This window comes from Globicephala melas, chromosome 7 (assembly GCF_963455315.2).
Source record: "Globicephala melas chromosome 7, mGloMel1.2, whole genome shotgun sequence".
Lineage (NCBI taxonomy): Eukaryota > Metazoa > Chordata > Mammalia > Artiodactyla > Delphinidae > Globicephala > Globicephala melas.
In genome coordinates this window covers 93287192-93307103 of record NC_083320.1, presented here as the reverse complement: position 1 = coordinate 93307103, position 19912 = coordinate 93287192, and the positions used below count along the sequence as shown (strand labels likewise).

The following is a 19912-nucleotide window of genomic DNA, read 5'->3' as shown; positions in this document are numbered from 1 at the left end:
GGATGAAGACTGTAAAACCACAAAAGAGATTGAAGAAGGTGTGGGGTGAGACTGCCAAGATTCTGCACCTCAGCAAGCTCCCAGGTGTTGCCTGTTGACAGGTCTGTGGGCAGAACTTTGAACAACACTGAAAACAGCTGTTAAGCTGTGGAAGCTACTCTAATCAAATGATTAGTGCCCCTTGGCATCTTCCAGGATCACAGGCCCCCAGTGATGTATACAACAGAAACATACATCCGAGAGCAGTGACATGCTGATCTTGTCCTCGCAGACAGCAGGAAGAAAGTTACTGGAACAGTTCACTTTTTCCAGAGAGAGAATGTGGTATTTCCAAGAAAAGAGTCAATACTGAGGCCTTCCCTGGTGGCGCAGTGGTTGAGAGTCTGCCTGCCAATGCAGCGGACACGGGTTCGAGCCCTGGTCTGGGAAGATCCCACATGCCACTGAGTAACTGGGCCCGTGAGCCACAACTACTGAGCCTGCACATCTGGAGTCTGTGCTCCGCAGCAAGAGAGACCGCGACAGTGAGAGGACCACGCACCGTGATGAAGAGTGGCCCCCGCTTGCCACAACTAGAGAAAGCCCTCGCACAGAAACGAAGACCCAACACAGCCAAAAATAAATTAATTAATTAATTTTAAAAAAATCATAGAGACAGACAGTAGCATGGTAGTTGCCAGAGCTTGGAATGAGAGGAGATGGGGAGTTAATGTTTAATGGGTACAGAGTTTCAGTTTTATGAGATGAAAAGAGTTACGGCTATGGATTGTGCTGATGGTGACACAACATTATGAATGTATTTAATACTACTGAACTGCACACTTAAAAATGGTTAAGATGGTAAATTTCCTGTGTATTTTTCCACAGTAAAAAAAAAAAATTGAGAAGGAGACTTGGCTTGGGCTAGGGTAAAATCTAAATATATGTAACCTATTTAATCTAAATATATGTAACCTGCTTAATCTAAATATATGTAACCTGCTTAATCCAGGGTCAAAAATTAAAGGAAAAAAAATGGGGCTAGAAAAGTGAAAGGCATGCTTTAAATAACTAAATTCATTTTAAAAATAATTTATTCTTATTTAATGCCAAACTTGTTTTCTCTGCTTTGTTGTTGTGTGTGCATGTGTGTATGGTAGATTTTCTGGTATTTATTATGTAATTTCGGTTCTTTGCTGTTTGAAATGAAATAATAAGTGATTTTTGTTGAATAATGCCACTTTGGCAGTTTATAGTTTACTTATGTAGCAGTGTATTCGTTTCCTGTTGCTGCGTCGTCGCATATTACCGCAAACTTAGAGGCTTAAAACAATGCCCAGTTATCAGCTCACAGTTACGTAGACTAGAAGTTAGTTGAGCTCAGCTGAGTTCTGTTTAGGGTTTCTCAAGGCTGAAATCCAAGGGGTTGGCCAGGCTGGGCCCTTATCTGAAGACTCTGGGGAAGAATTTGTCTTTACACTCATTCCGACAACAATGGCACCTCAGTGTTTTGCAGCTGGAGGTCTGAGGTCCATGTTTCCTGGCTGACTGTCGGCCAAGGGCCACTCTGTGCCCCTGGAGGCTGCCTGTAGGCCTCTTCATCTGTCCCCTCCATCTTCAAAGCCAGCTGTGCAGTGTCAGGTCCTTCTCACCCTTTGAATCTGATCTGCCGCCCCACTCCCAACAGAAGAATGCTCTCAGCTTTTAAAGGGCTCACTTGATTGGGTCAGACCCAGCTGAATTATCTGTATGTTAAGATCAACTGATTTGGGACTTTAATTACATCTGCAGAATCCCTTCACAACATTCTTTAGATTGGAGTTCGATTAAATTACCAGAGGAGGGGCCTGTTAGGAGGCCATCTTTAGAATTCTCCCTCTCACAAGTAGTATTTGACTCACAGCAAGATTTTTTATAGGTGTGTGATATTAAGTACACAGGACTAAGATTCTAAAGATCTTGGGTTCTGTTTTACTATTTAGTAACTCTGATACTGGACTATAAGGCTCTTGAGACCAACAATTGTGTCTTATTCATCTTTATAGGCCTAGTGCCTGGCACAGAGTGGCTTACAGCAGGAGCTTAGAACATATTAAGTCACAGTGAGATAATTTTACCCCTCTTTGATTTTTCTTTTCTTTTTTTTTTTTTCCTTCGGTACGTGGGCCTCTCACCGCTGTGGCCTCTCCTGTTGCGGAGCACAGGCTCCGGACACGCAGGCTCAGCGGCCATGGCTCACAGGCCCAGCCGCTCCGCGGCACGTGGGATCCTCCTGGACCGGGGTACGAACCCGCGTCCCCTGCATCAGCAGGCGGACTCCCAACCACTGTGCCACCAGGGAAGCCCGATTTTTCTTTTTTTAATCTTCCTTCATCAAAGTTTTCTTATGAATTAAAACTGAGACGGTTAATGCATGTGTAAGTCATTGAAAATTCTAAAACATTACTGTAGGGACAATATACAGCCTCCCCCAACCCCCCCTCCTTTTTTTTTTAATCTACCCTTTCCCTGAACCTTTTCAAGAACCTTGAGAATTAATACAAACAATATTAACTTTTATACCGGTAAAAGTAAACTGAAATAACTTGACCAGGGTCACCTATTCGTAAGAAGCAAAGCCAGAAATTTAAATCCAGTCCTACATGTGAATGCAGCTTTTACTTGTCAGTTAATTATCTCTCTTATTTTTAAAAAAAACTTTTAAGAGAAAGTGCTATGCCTTTGATATGTAGAATTACAATTAAAGCAGAGGACCGGAGTAAATCGTAAATTCTTTTCTGCTGCCTTAGAACTCATTTAGTCATGTGCATTTTGCTCGTATTCATCTATTGACTTTTCTCGGATTTTTTTTTTCCTGTAAACCCTTACTCTATGTAACATAACTTCTTTTAATTCTGTTTTTAGTTGCGAGTAACAGAAATCCTCTTGATTAAAGAAGTGAGTAAATAGAGAAGACAGAACCAACATGTAAAAGCTCTCTTAGGCAGTAATGCCGTGTGCATTTGTTCATGCATCTGTACCATTTTCTTCTCTGTAAGAAACAGAAGATCATTTTTCTTTTTTTTTAATTTTCGTTTTGTTGTTGTTACTGCTGATTTTTAATGTTGGATAATCCAGGGTCAAAATTCCCAAGAATATAGTGCTTCTTATCTCAAGAACTTTGGCATCAAAATGGGAGACAACACCCTGGTACTGTAGATTCTCATTTCTGTTGGTCTACAAGGAAGTTTTTTTCAGATGTTAGAATGAAATGGTGGCTTTTTTTCATATGTGAAGCATACTCATCTAGGTATTAAGGACTTTGTTTTATGTTTGATACCAAACTGGCTCCCTGGCATTGAGTATAAATGATAGATACCTGGACCTTGTACTGTTTGGGGTTGGTGTTAAACAAGTAGATTAGAAGGAGGTGGAAGGAAAGAAAACCTATCTGGCTTCGGTTCACAGGGACTTCAGCTGCTTTCCCAAGCCAAAGCCTGGTATCACAGACTAGAGCTACTCACCCCAGTGAGTTCCCTATTCGCGTGATTGATGATCTGGTGGTCAAGCGGAACATACATATTAGAACCTTGCCCACTTTTCTTCATTTCTGCTTCATTGCCTTACCCTAGATTAGGCAAGTAGGATACATATTAGAACCTTGCCCACTTTTCTTCATTTCTGCTTCATGGCCTTACCCTAGGTTAGGCAAGTAGGAGTCTGTGCTAGTAAACTGGGGGTGTACTATGAAGTACAGTGCTGAAAAGACTCAGTAGAGAGGTGGTTGTACTCTGACTCAATGGGCATTTGAAACATTCTCCTTAGTAAGTTTGGAACTTTGCTGAGCACAGCCACTTAAAATTCCTCAGGACTTTGTGGGGGTTTTTTCCCCCTAACCTTGGCTAAAGTGTAATATGTTATCGAATACCAAAGAAGTATATTTTATTTTGCTACTGTCTAAGAATTTACCTTATAAATTCAATTTAGCTCAATTAACACAGAAATTGTGGCTATTTGCTCACTTAAAGGACATGCCAACCCACAGAAGGATTTTAGAGAATCTTCTGCAAGTGTGCTTTTGGGAGGAATCAGTACTTCTTTACTTGAAACCAACTTTGATTTCCTCGTTTTCCATTCTTTGTGCAGTTAGTTTCTCTGTGGTTTAGGATTATGAACTAAGAAGCAATCTTTTGTTTCAGTATGAAATTTAATACAAATCTTTCTTGTGTATTCAGCGGCCACTGCAGTCATTTGGACAGACAGGAAAAAGGTCTAAGGTATAGTAAATATTTTGTGCTGGCATGCCAAGGGCCTTCATGCTTGATGAATCTTTGTTTTCATAGAGCACTGCATTCAGTTTAGTTTTGTCATATTTTCTTTGGGGCAGAAAGCTTATTTTGTTTTATTTGGGTTTTTTGTCTTGCCTAGTCGCTTTTGTGCACTGCTTTTATATCTTTAATGGTTCTTCATCTGTAGAGAAAATGGCTTTCTCATCATTCTTTGGGTTTTGAGATTGGAGTTATTCCCATTCTTGCTATTGCTATTATTTTCAAAACTGCAGTTATTGTTTTCCCTCATAACATAAGGTTTTAATGGTATTTAATGATATATTTAATTTGCACATTTCACCTACGTCTGTACATGGCAGAAACTATTATAAAGAAACTTAAGAAACTCTAGGGGGCTTTTGGATATGCCCTAGATTTATGGAATGTAGTGTTAATTTTAAATACTTTTCTTTAGTCAAGCTCAAAGTTAAAGCTAGTTCGGAGCCTTGCAGTGTGTGAAGAATCTCCACCACCCCCTACAGCAGAGATATCACAGGAGAACCAGGTAAAAAAAAAAAAAAAAGCAATAAGCAAAATAAAAAAGGAAAAAAATTAATTATTTAAAGTTGTGGAAAAACCTACTTCCTGGAGAAAATTTTTTCATAATGTTAAATAAAATTTGGATGTGCATGTACGTGTGTTATATATGTTTTTACTAAGTGAAACTACTAAGTCTAAGGCTTAGTGCAATGATTTCTCACTGGAAAAACTTAGAGATCATATAATTAACTGAGAATATGGCTTTAAGGGAAATTATAAGTTGTTATGGAAAAGTTATATTAAAGTACTACTTCCAGTTAATGTGATTGTGATGAAATTTGCCCTTGAATTTGCCCAAATTTGATTTTGGCTTTTAGAAATTTGTCAAACACCTCTTGAGTGTGAAGAGGAGACTACCTAAGACTTCTGCTTACATATCATTTTACTTAACCTGAATGCGTGGTGAAGTCTGTTTTCATATTAGCATGGCTCTAATAGTTGTCTAATATTTCTAATTCCTCTTCTGTCTATGTTTGCCAAGTATAGAACTACCAAGGCTCAAGCAAATAGTTTGGTTTTTTGCTTTTTATATTCTTTTTAATGCTATGACTTTACTTTTCTGTTAATCTCAGTTATGGATTGATCTTTGTCTTATTCTACATTTGGACATTTACATATAATTATTTTTGGACCCTCTACCAGTGTTTATCAATGTGATAACTTTGGCTCTTTGTGGCTTGTTCTACTTTTTAAGAGTTTGAATAACCTAAAATCCCTCTGTATTCCAACAATTAGTTTCCAAAGAATTGAGGCAATTTTGTGGTTAAGACACATGACTGAATAAAGGAAAAGAGAAAAAAAGCCATGACAGGTTGTATGTCTTTTTTTTTTTAATGCTAATTGTACGTTTGTTAATTCAAGCAAAGACAGTTATGCTTTGCCTTGATTTAGAAGATGATGACGTCAAAAGCCTACTATAGATACTGAAGATAGTTGTCACATATTTAGAATGTGTTCTGTTTTTAAAAGCACTACAACTCTGTCTCTGAATTATAACAAAAGGACTTTTTTGATAGATTATTTATTGTCAATGCACTTAATATCAGTTTCCTTTGAAATTCGTTCAAGTGTCAAGCAACATAGGGTTCAAAATTTACTTTTGATTTTTAAAAGTTCTTTTGTACATTCAGAGTAAAGAATGCACCTGTTCGGGGTGGAGCAGTTGGCAATGTAATGTTTTTCGAAAATTAATTTCTTTGTTTTGTTGACCAAAATGTTACACCATCTTAGCCTCTTGGAATAATTAGTCCAAGGAGATAGAGGAAATGAGAAGGGTCAGGCATTCATAAGACTGTTAGTCCAGAAAAGGTGCCTTTTTTGAGAAAAACTGTAACAGACATGATCTTTGGTTTTATTTGGTACATTTCACCTATCTGAAAAATTATTGTGGGAGGCAGAAGGGGGGAGAGGGTTCTTATAGTACTGCATAGATTTGTCTAGTGAAAATTTATGAGAAAAAATTAATATAAGGAGTATATGTTGTATATTAATGTATATATTGTTCAAAACAGCTGAGTTACAGCATTTGGATAATGAATAAGATGGTTATGCCAGAGTTCAGTTATTCCACGTAATATAGTCTTTCTCAATTTCTCTTGGATACAGTTAACTTTTTCTTTTGGGATAATAACCTATTATTACCCTCTCTGAACAAAAGATATTCTTTTTAATAGAAAGTCTTTTTCCCAGTCTTGAGTTAACTAAATTGCATCTGACTGGGAATTGGAAAATAAGTTATTTCTTGTAAAATGTACTAGTACCAAATCCTTGACGGCAGAGATACTTTCCAACTAATAATGCTTGCTTCAGAATGTGATTTTTGAGGAATTAATCTGGAATAAAACTCATTGTTCCAAAGGTTGAGAGGCAATTAAAAGAGAGATGTCATTTGTGTCAGATGACAGCTAATGAGAGGGAAGTGACCTCAATAAATGATGTCAATTACAAAGTGAAGAGTAAAGGAATTACAGCTACCTATGGAGATATTGCTCTCATTTGAGTTATTTATAGTCAGGAGAGTTCGTGTATAAGGACTTCGGCATTTAAAATATGTCTTGTTTATTTGCTACTGAAAACAAGGGCTCAGTACCAACTGAAGACAAGCCTCAGTACATTATGCATACTGGATTTTTAAATACAATTCATCTTGATAAATAGTTTAATATCTGTAATTAAAATATGTGACTTTAGAAAGAGAATTTGGAAATGAAATCTGATAGTCATTATAAGTGCCTTTTAGTGAAGTTGTAAATGTGAAATCTTTTCTTCCAACCTGGATTTTATGGATTATCCTTGAGTAACAGCAATAGAGAAGCTGTAAGTCAGGAGAACTTCTAAATATTCTACTTCTGAAGCATAGTTCTGGGATTCATTTTTAAATATCTATTTTACAGTTAAAAAAGAATGAGGAAAGTGGATTAGAAAATGAGTCATAATGAGAAAAATGACTGGTTGATGAACGTATGACATTGATTAACGTATGAGATTTGGTAAACAAGACAAAGGAGGGCTTAAAGCAGGTGTTCATCGTTTTAGTGGAAATTGCCAGTGCATAGATTTTGTCCTATATCCTGAGCACAACTTTGAACTGGGATGGAATGGGAAGCAGAGTTGAAAAAAGATGAAAATAGCAGTCAGCAACACCATAGGAAAAAATATGTATGTATTTGATCTGAAATTCTTCTGCCAAATACTATTTTGAAAAAAATTATGTGGGGAGAAAATGGGTAATAGAAATCCTGGTGGCTGCAAGTTTAAGATTCCTGAAATTTATATCTTCTTCAATATTGACTTATTGCGCCTACCGTCACCACCAACCCTCACCTAGAAAAGCGAAGTAATTGATTAATATTTTTCATCTCTAAAGAACAACTGTATACAGTAATTTAGCTTGCATATAGGCTGTACCTTTATCTTTAGTAGAAATGGTCTGGAAGTTAGTCTGCCTTTCTTTATAAGTTTGCCTGAATAAACAGAGCTATGTGATTTTTATCTATTTGAGCTATATGAATTAATTTCCAGTAATTCCTTTGGGTTCTGAAATTGCATGTAATGACATTGTTTCAAAAATAAAATGTAGACGTAGTTCTCCTTTTCAGTCTTAGAGAATATGGTTACTTTACAAGTAAATATTACATATCACTAAGGAAAACAATTTTGTTTGAAATCTTTCTAAAACAACTTTGTGGTGATTGAAGGAGGAACAGTGATAGTAGGCTCAAATAGGAAATAAGCAAAGTGGGGGATTTGGTTTTGGAAAGTTTTTATTTACAGTTTTATATGGCAAGAAAATGAAGAAATATGATTATAATGGACACTCAAAGTATTTTTTGATAAGTGTTGACCTGACTCATATGTTCCTATTGTCATGATTGATGATAATTGTCATACTTTGCTTGACTGTGGCATCTCCACTGCAAAAAAAAAATAGGTTAAAAAGACCTGTTCTGTCCTCCAAGGGTTTTACAAGTAGATTCATTTAAACTATTCTTAAAAAAACATTTATTTTCTCTAAGATAATTTTCAGGATATGTTTCAATTGATAAATTCAACTCAAAGCCTTAATTTTAACATTTTTTTATCAAGAGTTGATTAAAACGGTAAAAATATTTTAAGTTGTATTCTAGTTTGAAGAATCTAATTGGATAAAATAAAAATCTTTTTCTCCATACAATTTTGTATTACTCAAAAAAATACAAATGTGAGGTATTAACTGAATCACTTTATATTTTCACTTAATAACTGATTTTACCTTCCAACAGGAGAAAATTCAGATCCAGTTAACACAATCATTTGAAAAAGAGGAGAAGCCCTCAAAAGATGAAGCAGAAAAAGAAAAAGCCAGTGATAAGTTGCCCAGAAAAATGTTATCAAGAGGTTTGCAATTTATTTCTGTTTTTTAAACAAAATTTTAGTTTTACTGTCGATAATTCCATCCTTTACCCCTTGAATAATTTTACATAGTGTATTTCTATTAAAAATGATCTCGAACAGACCGAAGGGATGATACTGTTCTGGGCAAAATGGCATAAGGCAGTTCTGCTGAACATCAGTAAGATGCTTTAGCCAAAAAACTGCAACACATGCAAAAGTCACCAAGGAAGATAACTGTCATGATCACTTATTGGTCTGTCTCTTGTATTGAAATAATGGAATCACTATAATTTGAATACTGATTCCACTAAAAATATTTTTTTTTTTTAATTCCTTATGATACAGAGAGCTGATGCCAAAATGTTCAGTATCCAGTAAGAATATTCTTGGAAACCTAGAATGTTTATCTTTTATAATAAATTTTAAGGGACTTCATCATATATCATTACAAGTCTATAAAAATGCTTTTTTAATTTATAGACCCAGTTATGTTGACCAGTTTTATAAACAGCATAAGGCTATTACATTTAAGGGGAAGAAATAAACATGAATGTTTGTAAAGAAACATTTTGAAAGCGAGCTTTTTGTGATAGACCCGATCAAATCTAATTAAATATTCTTTCAGAGCTACAGTTCCTGCCTATCTCCAAATTATTGCCTGCACTTATATTTGTAACTGAACTAAGCAGACTCAATTTGCTTCAAACGTAGTTAATTGTCTAAATCATTCTGATTTTTTGCTTGAGACATTTTTGAATATGAGGACTGTGGTGAGTATATAAAAGGATCTTTAAGAATTCAGAACAAATTAAACTGGCACATTTGAGAGATAAATTTTTTTAAGAATGTACATAGACATACAGTTACGTAAATCCGTGTCATGCTCATTATATGGGAGTAGCAAAATTGTGGTCATCTGAATTCATCATAAATTCCATTTTCCTACTTTGTCAGTTTTTTTTCAATGTGGGGCATCTCATTTTATTTTAATATACATCATGTGTAAAGGGAAAGGGATTTGTTTCAAACAACTTTATACTGGGTTTTTGTGTTGTTGTTTTTTAGATTCCAGTCAAGAATACACTGATTCAACTGGCATAGATCTACATGAATTTTTAGTAAATACATTAAAAAACAATCCCAGGTAAAAATTAAATTTATAAGGTTTACATTGCTTCTAGAGTACCATAATTTTGTTATATATGTTTTCATTACTGAGTTAGAATAAGATTAAAATATTTAAAGTACACCAGAAACATTTTAGTTTCTTAGGGCTAAGATGTTGTTGGCCTCTATATGCACATGTATAAATATCTTTTGGCATTATGTATATCACCATGATATAAAGATAATTCATACTCTTTAGGAATTTGGGAAAATACAGAATCACCAAGCTATTTTGACTCTTAATTGAGATGAAGAGTTATCATTAATCATGAAATAGGAGAGAGAGAAATATACCTCATGATAAAGCACTCAACCAGATAACTTAGTGTATTCACTTATAACAAGTTTTTGGACTTAATTGAATGCAGAATTTTTGTTTCTTCTTGCTTAGTTTATAAACCTCCAACCCAAAGATTTTTAAGGTGCTTATTTGAGTCACAAATTTAACTAATTGTGAAGTCCTTTGTTTTGCCGAGGTACTAGATAAATAGATTTAGCTTTTTGACAGGTCATCGACCCCTGTGAGGCAGTCTCCCCACAGAGAGGTTTATCCACAAAATATCTGACCAACATGTTCATGGGGTAGAAGACTTGAAGGTTAAGAATGTTAGCTTCCCAGAGTGGTAGTAAAAATTTGTGAAATTTTTAGCTTCCCAGAGTGGTAGTAAAAATTTGTGAAATCTTCAGTTCATTGGATAGGTGCACATGAAAGAAAACAAACAACTCTCTTTAGTATCATTGAGCCTTATCTCATGTCTTGCTTCAAGATACACCTTTAATTTCATTCAGGATTTATTGTTTCAGTACCATCTTGATTTCCTATTTTACATTTAACATAAACCCCAAAAGGGGACCCACCAAATTGAAAAGTGGTCTCCCTGTAATATGGGCTGAAGATGTATAAGTGTGAGGTGAGGAAGAAGTCAGCCAACTCCGCAAACTTATTCCTCAGCGGTCCCAACTGAAAGGTGAATTCATTAGTCCATTGAACAGGCATTTCTTGGGTATATATCACGTGCTAAGCATTGTGCTAAACATTGTAGATATAAAGATGAACAAAATATAATCTCTGACCCTAAAATATTCACTGTCTGTGTGCTAGAAAAAAAAAACCCATGATATGTAATTAAAATAGAATAGATGTTGTAAAAGAAGTTTTTCAGTGTGCTTTAAAAGCACAGGGAGGGGATCCCAACCTCTGAAAGGATATGGGAAGGCTTCACTGAAAAGATAATGCCTGAGCTGAGTCTTGAATTCAGAGTGCTTTAAACTGGAACATGAGCGGCACGAGGGAGACAAGAGCATCGCCAGGGCACGGTCGTACGAGAGAGAGGTGGCATATCCAAGCAAAGACGAGATTGTACACTCTGGCTCTAGCAGGGAGGCATGTGGCAAGTGATTGTAGAAAATGAGGCGGAGGGCGTTGTTGAGGAATGAAAGCAGGTTATGCAGTTGTCCTCAACCTAGGATAGTACCAACACACTGGGGTGGTGAATGAGTAAGGAATGCTACTGGTAAGCTAGGGATGCAATGATCGACGAAAAATAGCCTTACTTGAGATGCCAGTAGTTCATCGTTTGAGAAATACTGAGTATGGCATGCTACGTTGAGGAGTCATGACAGAATTTTCAAAAGAGTGAATTTTCAAAAGGGTGATGCTATAATGAGATTTATGTTTTAGAAAGATTACTTTGTCAGTGAGGGGCCAAGATCATAAGCAAGGACTGTGGGTTGACGAACATAGAGAAGAATAGAGAGGAAGGGACACATTCGAAAGACATCTAAGAAATACCGTGGCAGGACTTGGTAATTATTTGGATATGGAAGAGTAGTGGCACGTTGGAGCAGAACAGAACAGCTGCTAGATTTCTGGCTGGACTGACAGCTAGTTCCATTAACAGGGGAAGTAAATAAGGGCAAGCCTGAATGGAGTAAGGCATGTTCTGTTATAAATAAGTATAGTTTGAGGTGCCTGATGGAAAGCCACAGTGAGATGAAGTGTGTCAGCAGTTAAAAGGCTCTGGTTTTCAGGTAAATGAGCCTGGCTGCTGTTATCGGCAGCCATCAGTCTTCAGTAGAAGTGACTCTTGCTTTGTTCTGTGGAAAGGCAACGTGTTAAGGGTAGATGTGAAGGAAGAGACCATGGGTGTTAAAGATTGCAAAAGAATCATGAGAACGCTTGTCTTAGAAGTCAGCCAATCGGCAACAGTATCATGAAAGGTAAAATGAAACAATCCATTAGATTGAGGAACTAGGAAGTTGTTGGCTATTTTAACAAACCATTTCATTTGCGGTAGGATGGTGGAAACTAGAACTCAATAGATTAAGGAATAGGAGCATGGTAGAAAATACATAGCTAGTTTGTGTAAAATAAGATGGGATCTTAAACAGGCAGAATTTTTCTTTCTTCTGAACCTGTAGGAGAAACATCAATAAGGACAAATATAGAAATCTATATTTATACATTCCAAAATATTTTTCTTTTGTGCAATTCTCTTGTTTTCCTCTATAAATGAAAAAGTTTTAAAGTTATCTGCATATGTGGTTTTTTTTTTTTTTTTTTGCGGTACACGGGCCTCGCACTGCTGTGGCCTACTCCCGTTGCGGAGCACAGGCTCCGGATGCGCAGGCCCAGCGGCCATGGCCCACGGGCCCAGCCGCCCTGCGGCACATGGGATCCTCCCGGACCAGGGCACGAACCCACGTCCCCTGCATCGGCAGGCGGACTCTCAACCACTGTGCCACCAGGGAAGCCCCATATGTGTTTTTAAAGTGTACAATTTAATGGTTTTTAGTATATTCACAGATACGTGCAACCATCACTACAATCAATTTTAGGACTTTTTCATCACCCCAGAAAGAAACCCTGAACGCTTTTGCTATCACCTCTCTATGCCCTGAACCCTAATCTAGTTTGTCTCTACAGACTTCCTTGTTTTGGATATCTCATGTGAATGAAATCATATGTATGTGGTCTTTTGTGATTGGCTTCATTCACTTAGCATAATATTTTCAAGGTTCATCCATGTTGTGTAGCATGTATTACAACTTTAATCCTTCTGTGTATGCATTTTTATTTGAATAAATATGTAGGTGAATCATTCATGTAATGGCTAATGAATAAGTTATTAGTAATGTCAGTGTGGATTAGAAAGTTGTAGCTAATGTTAAATTTTGTGAGAAACAAAATTTGCCTAAGTGATAGCTCAGTGTTCTCTCAATGAAACACACAATTAATTGCCAGATATACGTGGCACAAAATTAGTAATAAGTCTGGCAAATTTCCATTAGAGCTTTCAAGATTGTTGCTCAGAGATTTCTAAATGTTAAGCAGATTTACTTTTAGTGATACTAAAATTTAGCTAATGTTTTATTTCAAATTTTTTCTTCAGATCATTAATCTTTTATCTTGTTCTCATCCCGATGAATAAACTTAACCTCAGGTGTTAAATAACAGTTTATCTGGAATTCCTGTTTCAAGAAATATTATCGGAAACTATAATAATACTCATTACTAGTTTAGAACCCGGGAACCTGAAGTTGTCCAAGATAGAGTTTACACTCACTCACATGGTTTTTATACCTGTTTTTGTATTGATTTTATACCCGTTTTGTGTAAATTCCACAGTGTACTAAAGAAACATGGACAATATAGGCAACTATATTACATCGCTAATGGAGGGGAGCAGCCCCATGGATAAATCCTGAGAATGGATATTGTAAAAGTAAACTGTATTGTTCTGGGGAATATCGTACAATTGTTCTGTGTTTGAAATATTTCCTAAAATTACTTTTACTGGAGGTAATGTCTGAATCATCTTATTTCTTGCCTGTTGCAGATATTTGACCCAGGTCATGTGGAACATTGGGAAGGGGGTGGTCAGATGGAAGCATTGTTGTTTTCTTCTTTTTTATTTGCCACTTGTATACCAGCTGCACACACTTTCTCTAAAGTCAGTTCTGGTATAATGACTAGAGCACTGGTAACTAAAAGATTCTTGCCCCTTCATTTTCACTTTAGATAGTAGTTTATTGGTCAGTTTGATTGAGATCTTTGTTTTTATTATTTCTTTAATAAATAGACAGCATTTATTGGTCTATTTTTAAACGTTATATGATAAGTTCAATGCGTGCCTACTTTTAGGTTCATGCGCTAATAAACCTTATGCCTTAAGAAAAGGAATTTGTGGATCTGTTAGTTTGATGTATGTAATGCTTCTATAAAGGATTATTAATTTTTAACTTATGGCCATTACCAAAATATCTAACCTTGATTACAGATTTGAAAATTTGGAAACTTAGACCAAGCTATAGATATATCATATACATATACATACATAGTATCATATACATACATACATGTATCATATACATACATATCTATATGATACAGGCAGGAAGTGTAAATCTTGAGAACTTAGGAAAGCTACTTTCCTAACAAGTTCTACTTTTTACTAACTGAAAATTTCGTAAACTAAGTACGGGAACTTATTTAAATAAATGGCCCAGGTAATAATAGAAAATCCTCTGCAATCCATAGATCTACATGCGAAAGGAAAAAAAAATAAAAACCTGAATTTGTATCAATAGCTAGTAAAATCGTTAGATTTTGTTTACTTTCATGGAGACAACAGAAATTTGTTTTCAATGCCAGTTCATTCACTGAAGAACATTTCACATATCTTAGGCCTGCTGTTGAGCTCAAACAGAGGAAACAAATTTAAATGCACTGTTTCGTGAATGCTGAATAAGTTGCCTGCCTCAGATTCCTTTTTTTTCCCCTGCAACAAGTATATAAAATACATTAGGAAAGTTACTGAAAATTATATCATCTCAAGACAAATTGACCCCCAAAAAATTAGAAGAAAAGAGGGTCTTATAGTTAAGTAAATAAGTCCTTTTTTGGGGGAAACCTTATGAAGTAAAAATTTCCCATCCTCCCCCAACATTTTAAGGAAAAAAATATTAAAAGACATGGATGAAATAATCTGATTAATTTATTCCACACAGTTACATTTGTTGAGCTCCTCTCTATAGTCCAAATAACTATATAATGGTAATTGTGATAAACGCTATTAAAGGTATGAAAGAAACAGGTTCTAAGAAAGAATATAAGAAGCTGTCCTAGGCAAAGGAAACAGCTTGTTCAAGGAACCAGCTTGGCAATTACAGGGGTAAGCTAAAATGATAAGAGTTTTGTGAGTAAGGGGCAGGAAAAGAAGCTAAAGAGGTAGATGAAGACCAGATCATGCCCACCTTGTAGGCCACATTACAGGTGTTCAGTTATAACCTATGAGCAGTGAGAAACCTGTGATAAATATTTAACCAAGGCCATGACTTGTGTTCACATGTGTGTTTCTAAAAGATTGTTATGGATGCTCCAGGTAGAACAGATTAGGAGGGAACAAGGGAGGATACAGAGAGATAATACACTACTATTACAGTAGTCAAGTCAGAGATCCTGATTGCTTGGATCCAGGGTAGTGGCAGTAGAAATAGAAGAAAAATAGATTGAAGATAGATAAATTTTGCAATAGTAATTAACTGCATAGGATGATTTTTAAAAGCACAGTAATGGGCCAAAAATGCTTCTAGTACAATATGCCAAGTGAAAGGTAGTGCCACGCTGATAATGCAGAATACTGAAGGAGAAACAGGTTTAGGGGCAGAATTGAATGTTGCTAGAATTTGAGTGAAAATGTAATCGTGTTTTCAGCTTTGGGTTTGAAATCACCACATAGGCATGTTATTCTCTTGATTTTTTTCAACTGATATAAAAATATGTATGGTTAATATTACTCAGTTTTTTATAAGACTTCTTCCACAATATAGAGAAAAGATCAAACTCAGAGCTGATGTATAGACTTTCGGGCAACTTAAGCAAGGGCACTGTTTCCTTTTAAAATTTGAGAGGGATCTACTATATAGTGTTTATTTGGGAGGGAAACATTAACCTCTTGGCCTAGTTTTCTTGATCTATAAAATTTTAGGAACAGAACTGAATGATTTGTAAAGCTACTTCTAGCTTTAAGGTTCTTTGAGGGGTTTTTTTTGTTTCTGTTTTGTTTTGTTTTTCCCACATGCGCATGACATTTACAGTGAGCACAGGAATACTCTCTTGAGCCATGTTCTTGGTGTGTGGGCAGGGAGGTCCTTTGAAAGGGAGTGGTACCAGTAACTTATTTTGTAAGTGTGCTAAATAGGACCCTAGTGGTCTAAAGGAGCACGTGCAGGTGTTCCCTAGCGTCCCTATTTATTTTACATGTTGGAGGTCTTTGGTTCATTTTGATTCTTTGTGGGAAAAATTCCCAAAGTCTTAGAAATATATAATAGTGATTTTCAGAATGATTTGAAAAGTCCTCTCCTTCTGAATTAGAGTTAGTAATATAGTTCATACTTCTCTGCTATAGTTCCATTTATAAACTAGCATTGGATTCCCATAGGAGTATTCCTGTTGTTACTGGCATTGCATGTTCTTTAGAGTACTGTTTCTATGGAGTTCAGAATAACAAAGTCATGAGCCTGACTAAAGATGTCTGTTTTCCTGCTACCTCTTAGCTTTATTGAGTAGGGAAGTAAGGACTAATATGCTGTTATAATCCATACATTTGCAGAACAGAATCTAATATAGTAATATTTAGCAGATAAAGATATATCTGTTTTAAGAATGGCCACATGATGGTAATTGTTGAAATTGGATGATAGTCTCTCTACAATTGTGTATGTGTGAAATTTTCCATAAAATTTTAAAAAGTCATCTTTTAAAATATTACTTTTTTTTAGAAAGCATGTAAACATTCTAGCATCAAGCTTGTGATGTTCTTCAGTATACAGGTTTTACCCCCCCCCAAAAAAATAGCCCTGTAAATTCAACATTTATGGTATGATTAGGTCAGTGTTAAATTTTATATATAAGAGTTTTCATATTTTGTTTCAGGGACAGAATGATGCTGTTGAAATTGGAACAAGAAATTTTAGATTTCATTGGTAATAATGAGTAAGTCCTAACCTTTAACAAGAAAATAAATTGTCATCACAGTTCTTCAAGATTTACTAAATTAGTTTTTCTTCTACTTTTAGGTCTCCACGTAAAAAATTCCCCCCAATGACATCTTACCATAGGATGCTATTACACAGAGTCGCTGCTTACTTTGGATTAGACCACAATGTTGATCAGAGTGGGAAGTCTGTCATAGTAAACAAAACTAGCAATACAAGAATGTAAGTATCAAGAAATGTAGTTATATATTATCTATGTGTTTGATACTACTTTATCTTTCTGTAGCACCTTTTATCTCAGGTTTTCCACATGTTTTAGCAGCCTAATTCAGCTTCGTGACAACCGTATGTGACGGGACCAAAAAGTAGATTTAACTCACAAGGTGTAAAATGCACCAGTCTGGACTGAAATAAGACAGATGAATGAGGATGGGTTTTAAAAAACCCTCAAAGGTCATAATATCAGTAATGTTTAATAATCGTTCTCTTGCGGATTTTTGAATTAATATAATTTAGTTACCTGTGGCCAACCTCAGGCAAATTTAAAAAAAAGAGAGCAAACTTTAACACCCTTACATTTAATTAATTTTCTATCAGTTTACTGTCTTTTCCACCTTTGTTTTTGCTCCGTTTCTTCCACAAATCTCAGGACGGTGAGACTTACTGGTTAATCCAGTATCATCCATAATGTTTTGTACCCTTCTGGGCTATGTGTAATTGACTGAGGAAGAAATTTTAAGGAGTTAAGAGGAATCATTTGCTTTAAAAAGTGATACCTGTACAGTATGGTGAAATAGATAATCAGTGCTGATATGTGGGAGCAAAAGGCCCAATGCAGAGGCCTATTTGTGAAGCTAACGCAGTTGAGTTCAGCTAACATTATACTTCGCGGTGGTTTCCTATCAAAAGAATTTTCTATATTAATTTCATATGTGGCGGCAGTGGATCTGTGATAATGAGCAGCAGACAGCTTCAGATACCATAAATAATGCTTTTCAGTTCATTGTTTTTCTTCCTTCCTTGAAGCTAGACTTCTCAGGGTTCTGTCTATTATGAACCCTTCAGTTTGCACGGTTTATAAATAAATGAATAAATAAATTCATTAATTTCCTTTTTGTTATAATGGCCTTTACCCTTGTAGCTGTCATATTGTTTGCTTGACTAAGTTGGTTTTCTTCCATTTCAAATAGTATTTTGTCAACTAAATAGGTATATTGGTGGAAGCTAGTATTTTTAAATGATTGTTACTACAACTAAAATTAAATTAATGAAGACAGATGTCTTTGAAAAGGATCCCATATTTTCAGGGGCATTAAATTTTACCTGCAAATGGGAATCTGATTTAATTTTCCTATGCCTGTCTTTCAGTCTTTTGAAAATATCCTCATCTTTCAGCTTTTTCCTAGTTAGTTGTATCATGGCTAAAGTTGGATAGTAACCATAACCTACGAGCTGGACTTAAGGTGAACAGAACTCTACTTCATTTAACCAGTACCTTTCAACATTACTCAGAGCTGCTGGATGCCCAAGCATGTGTACATTAGCAGGCATTTTGACTAACATTTCGACTGGTGACTCTCTAAGGTTTTCAATACAGTGTAACCTCAGTTATTTGAATGCTGCAAGTGATGTCAAGGTTCTCTTTATCCAGATCATGAAAAGTTTAGCTAAACGCAGATGTTTATGATGTACTTAAAGAAGAATGGATCAATAGTGTAATTATTACTAGACATTTCAGATCATTGACGTTACACTGTATTCTTATTTTATTTCTTCTGGAATATGAAGAAGGATGTAAATCAGAAAACCTTAGAGATCTGCTCCACAATGAATAAAAACAAACTTGCCTTTTCCTCATAGGCAGATTACCCGCTCCAGCCTTGAACCAGTGGTGTTGTGGATGTCAACAACCCGGTGTCCACTGGGCTGTCTCATTGGAGCGGGAAGTTGGCGATTGCAGGGCAGTAAATTCAGGCATCTATAAAAGACAGAGGTAAGACAGTCTTAAGGTTAGCTGAAATGCCTGCTAATGCTGTTTGGTGTGGGGATCCAGCTGCTCTTAGAAAAGTTGCCAGGCTCTTGGTTAAATCTTATAGTTCATATTGGTATAACTATTTCTTTTTTCACCCAAGTACAAATTCCTTCAATAAGAAAATGTGATTTTGAACAGCTACAGAAATAGTTGATATAAGTAAATGGGGCAATCATGGACAAATAAATAACAACATACTGCCATTGTCAGAACTAAATAGATAATCCTTCAAATTCCTAAAGAAAGCAATCTTTTTCTTATCAGTTTGGTCATGAAATCTTTTTACTCTTTTATTTTTCTCTTTAGTTCTCTGTATCGCTTTATGTGGAGATGTGCTCTGTTTCACTTATCTAAGTATATTTTAAAATAGAGATTTCTTCAGCTTACTTACATAATTCTCATTTTATTTATTTTATTTTATTTTATTTTATTTTTATTTTTTTCGGTACACGGGCCTCTCACTGTTGTGGCCTCTCCTGTTGCGGAGCACAGGCTCCGGACGCGCAGGCTCAGCAGCCATGGCTCACGGGCCCAGCCGCTCCGCGACATGTGGGATCTTCCCGGACCGGGGCACGAACCCGTGTCCCCTGCATCGGCAGGCGGACTCTCAACCACTGCGCCACCTGGGAAGCCCCATAATTCTCATTTTAAAATCTTTTGCATCGGGCTTCCCTGGTGACGCGGTGGTTAAGAATCCACCGGCCGGTGCAGGGGACATGAGTTCGAGCCCCGGTCCGGGAAGATCCCACGTTGCCGCGGAGCAACTAAGTCCATGCGCCACAACTGGTGAGCCTGCGCTCTAGAGCCCGCGAGCCGCAACTACTGAAGCCCATTCGCCTAGAGCCCGTGCTCCACAACAAGAGAAGCCACCACACCACAGCTAAGAGTAGGCCCCGTTCACCACAACTAGAGAAAACCCGCACGCAGCAACGAAGACCCAATGCAGCCAAAAATAAATAAACAAAATAAATAAATTTATTTTTTTAAAAAATCTTTTGCATCATTTGACAGGAGG

The 19912-nt window shown here is 36.2% G+C and overlaps 1 protein-coding gene across 8 annotated transcripts in view; it reads left to right on the top strand.

Annotated features, from left to right (window-relative positions):
* The window catches only part of R3HDM1 (R3H domain containing 1), a 118931-nt gene that overhangs the window by 14774 nt on the left and 84245 nt on the right, over window positions 1-19912 (top strand). For 5 of the 8 annotated variants that reach the window (XM_060302493.2, XM_060302495.2, XM_060302494.2 and 2 more), the window contains exons 3-8: window positions 4194-4235; window positions 4702-4791; window positions 8588-8702; window positions 9765-9843; window positions 16804-16863; window positions 16947-17087. In XM_060302493.2, the coding sequence (XP_060158476.1) occupies window positions 4194-4235; window positions 4702-4791; window positions 8588-8702; window positions 9765-9843; window positions 16804-16863; window positions 16947-17087 (527 nt within the window). Of the gene's footprint in view, window positions 1-4193; window positions 4236-4701; window positions 4792-8587; window positions 8703-9764; window positions 9844-16803; window positions 16864-16946; window positions 17088-19912 lie in introns of those variants that run through there. The other 3 variants (XM_060302498.2, XM_060302496.2, XM_060302497.1) reach the window with 2 other exon arrangements.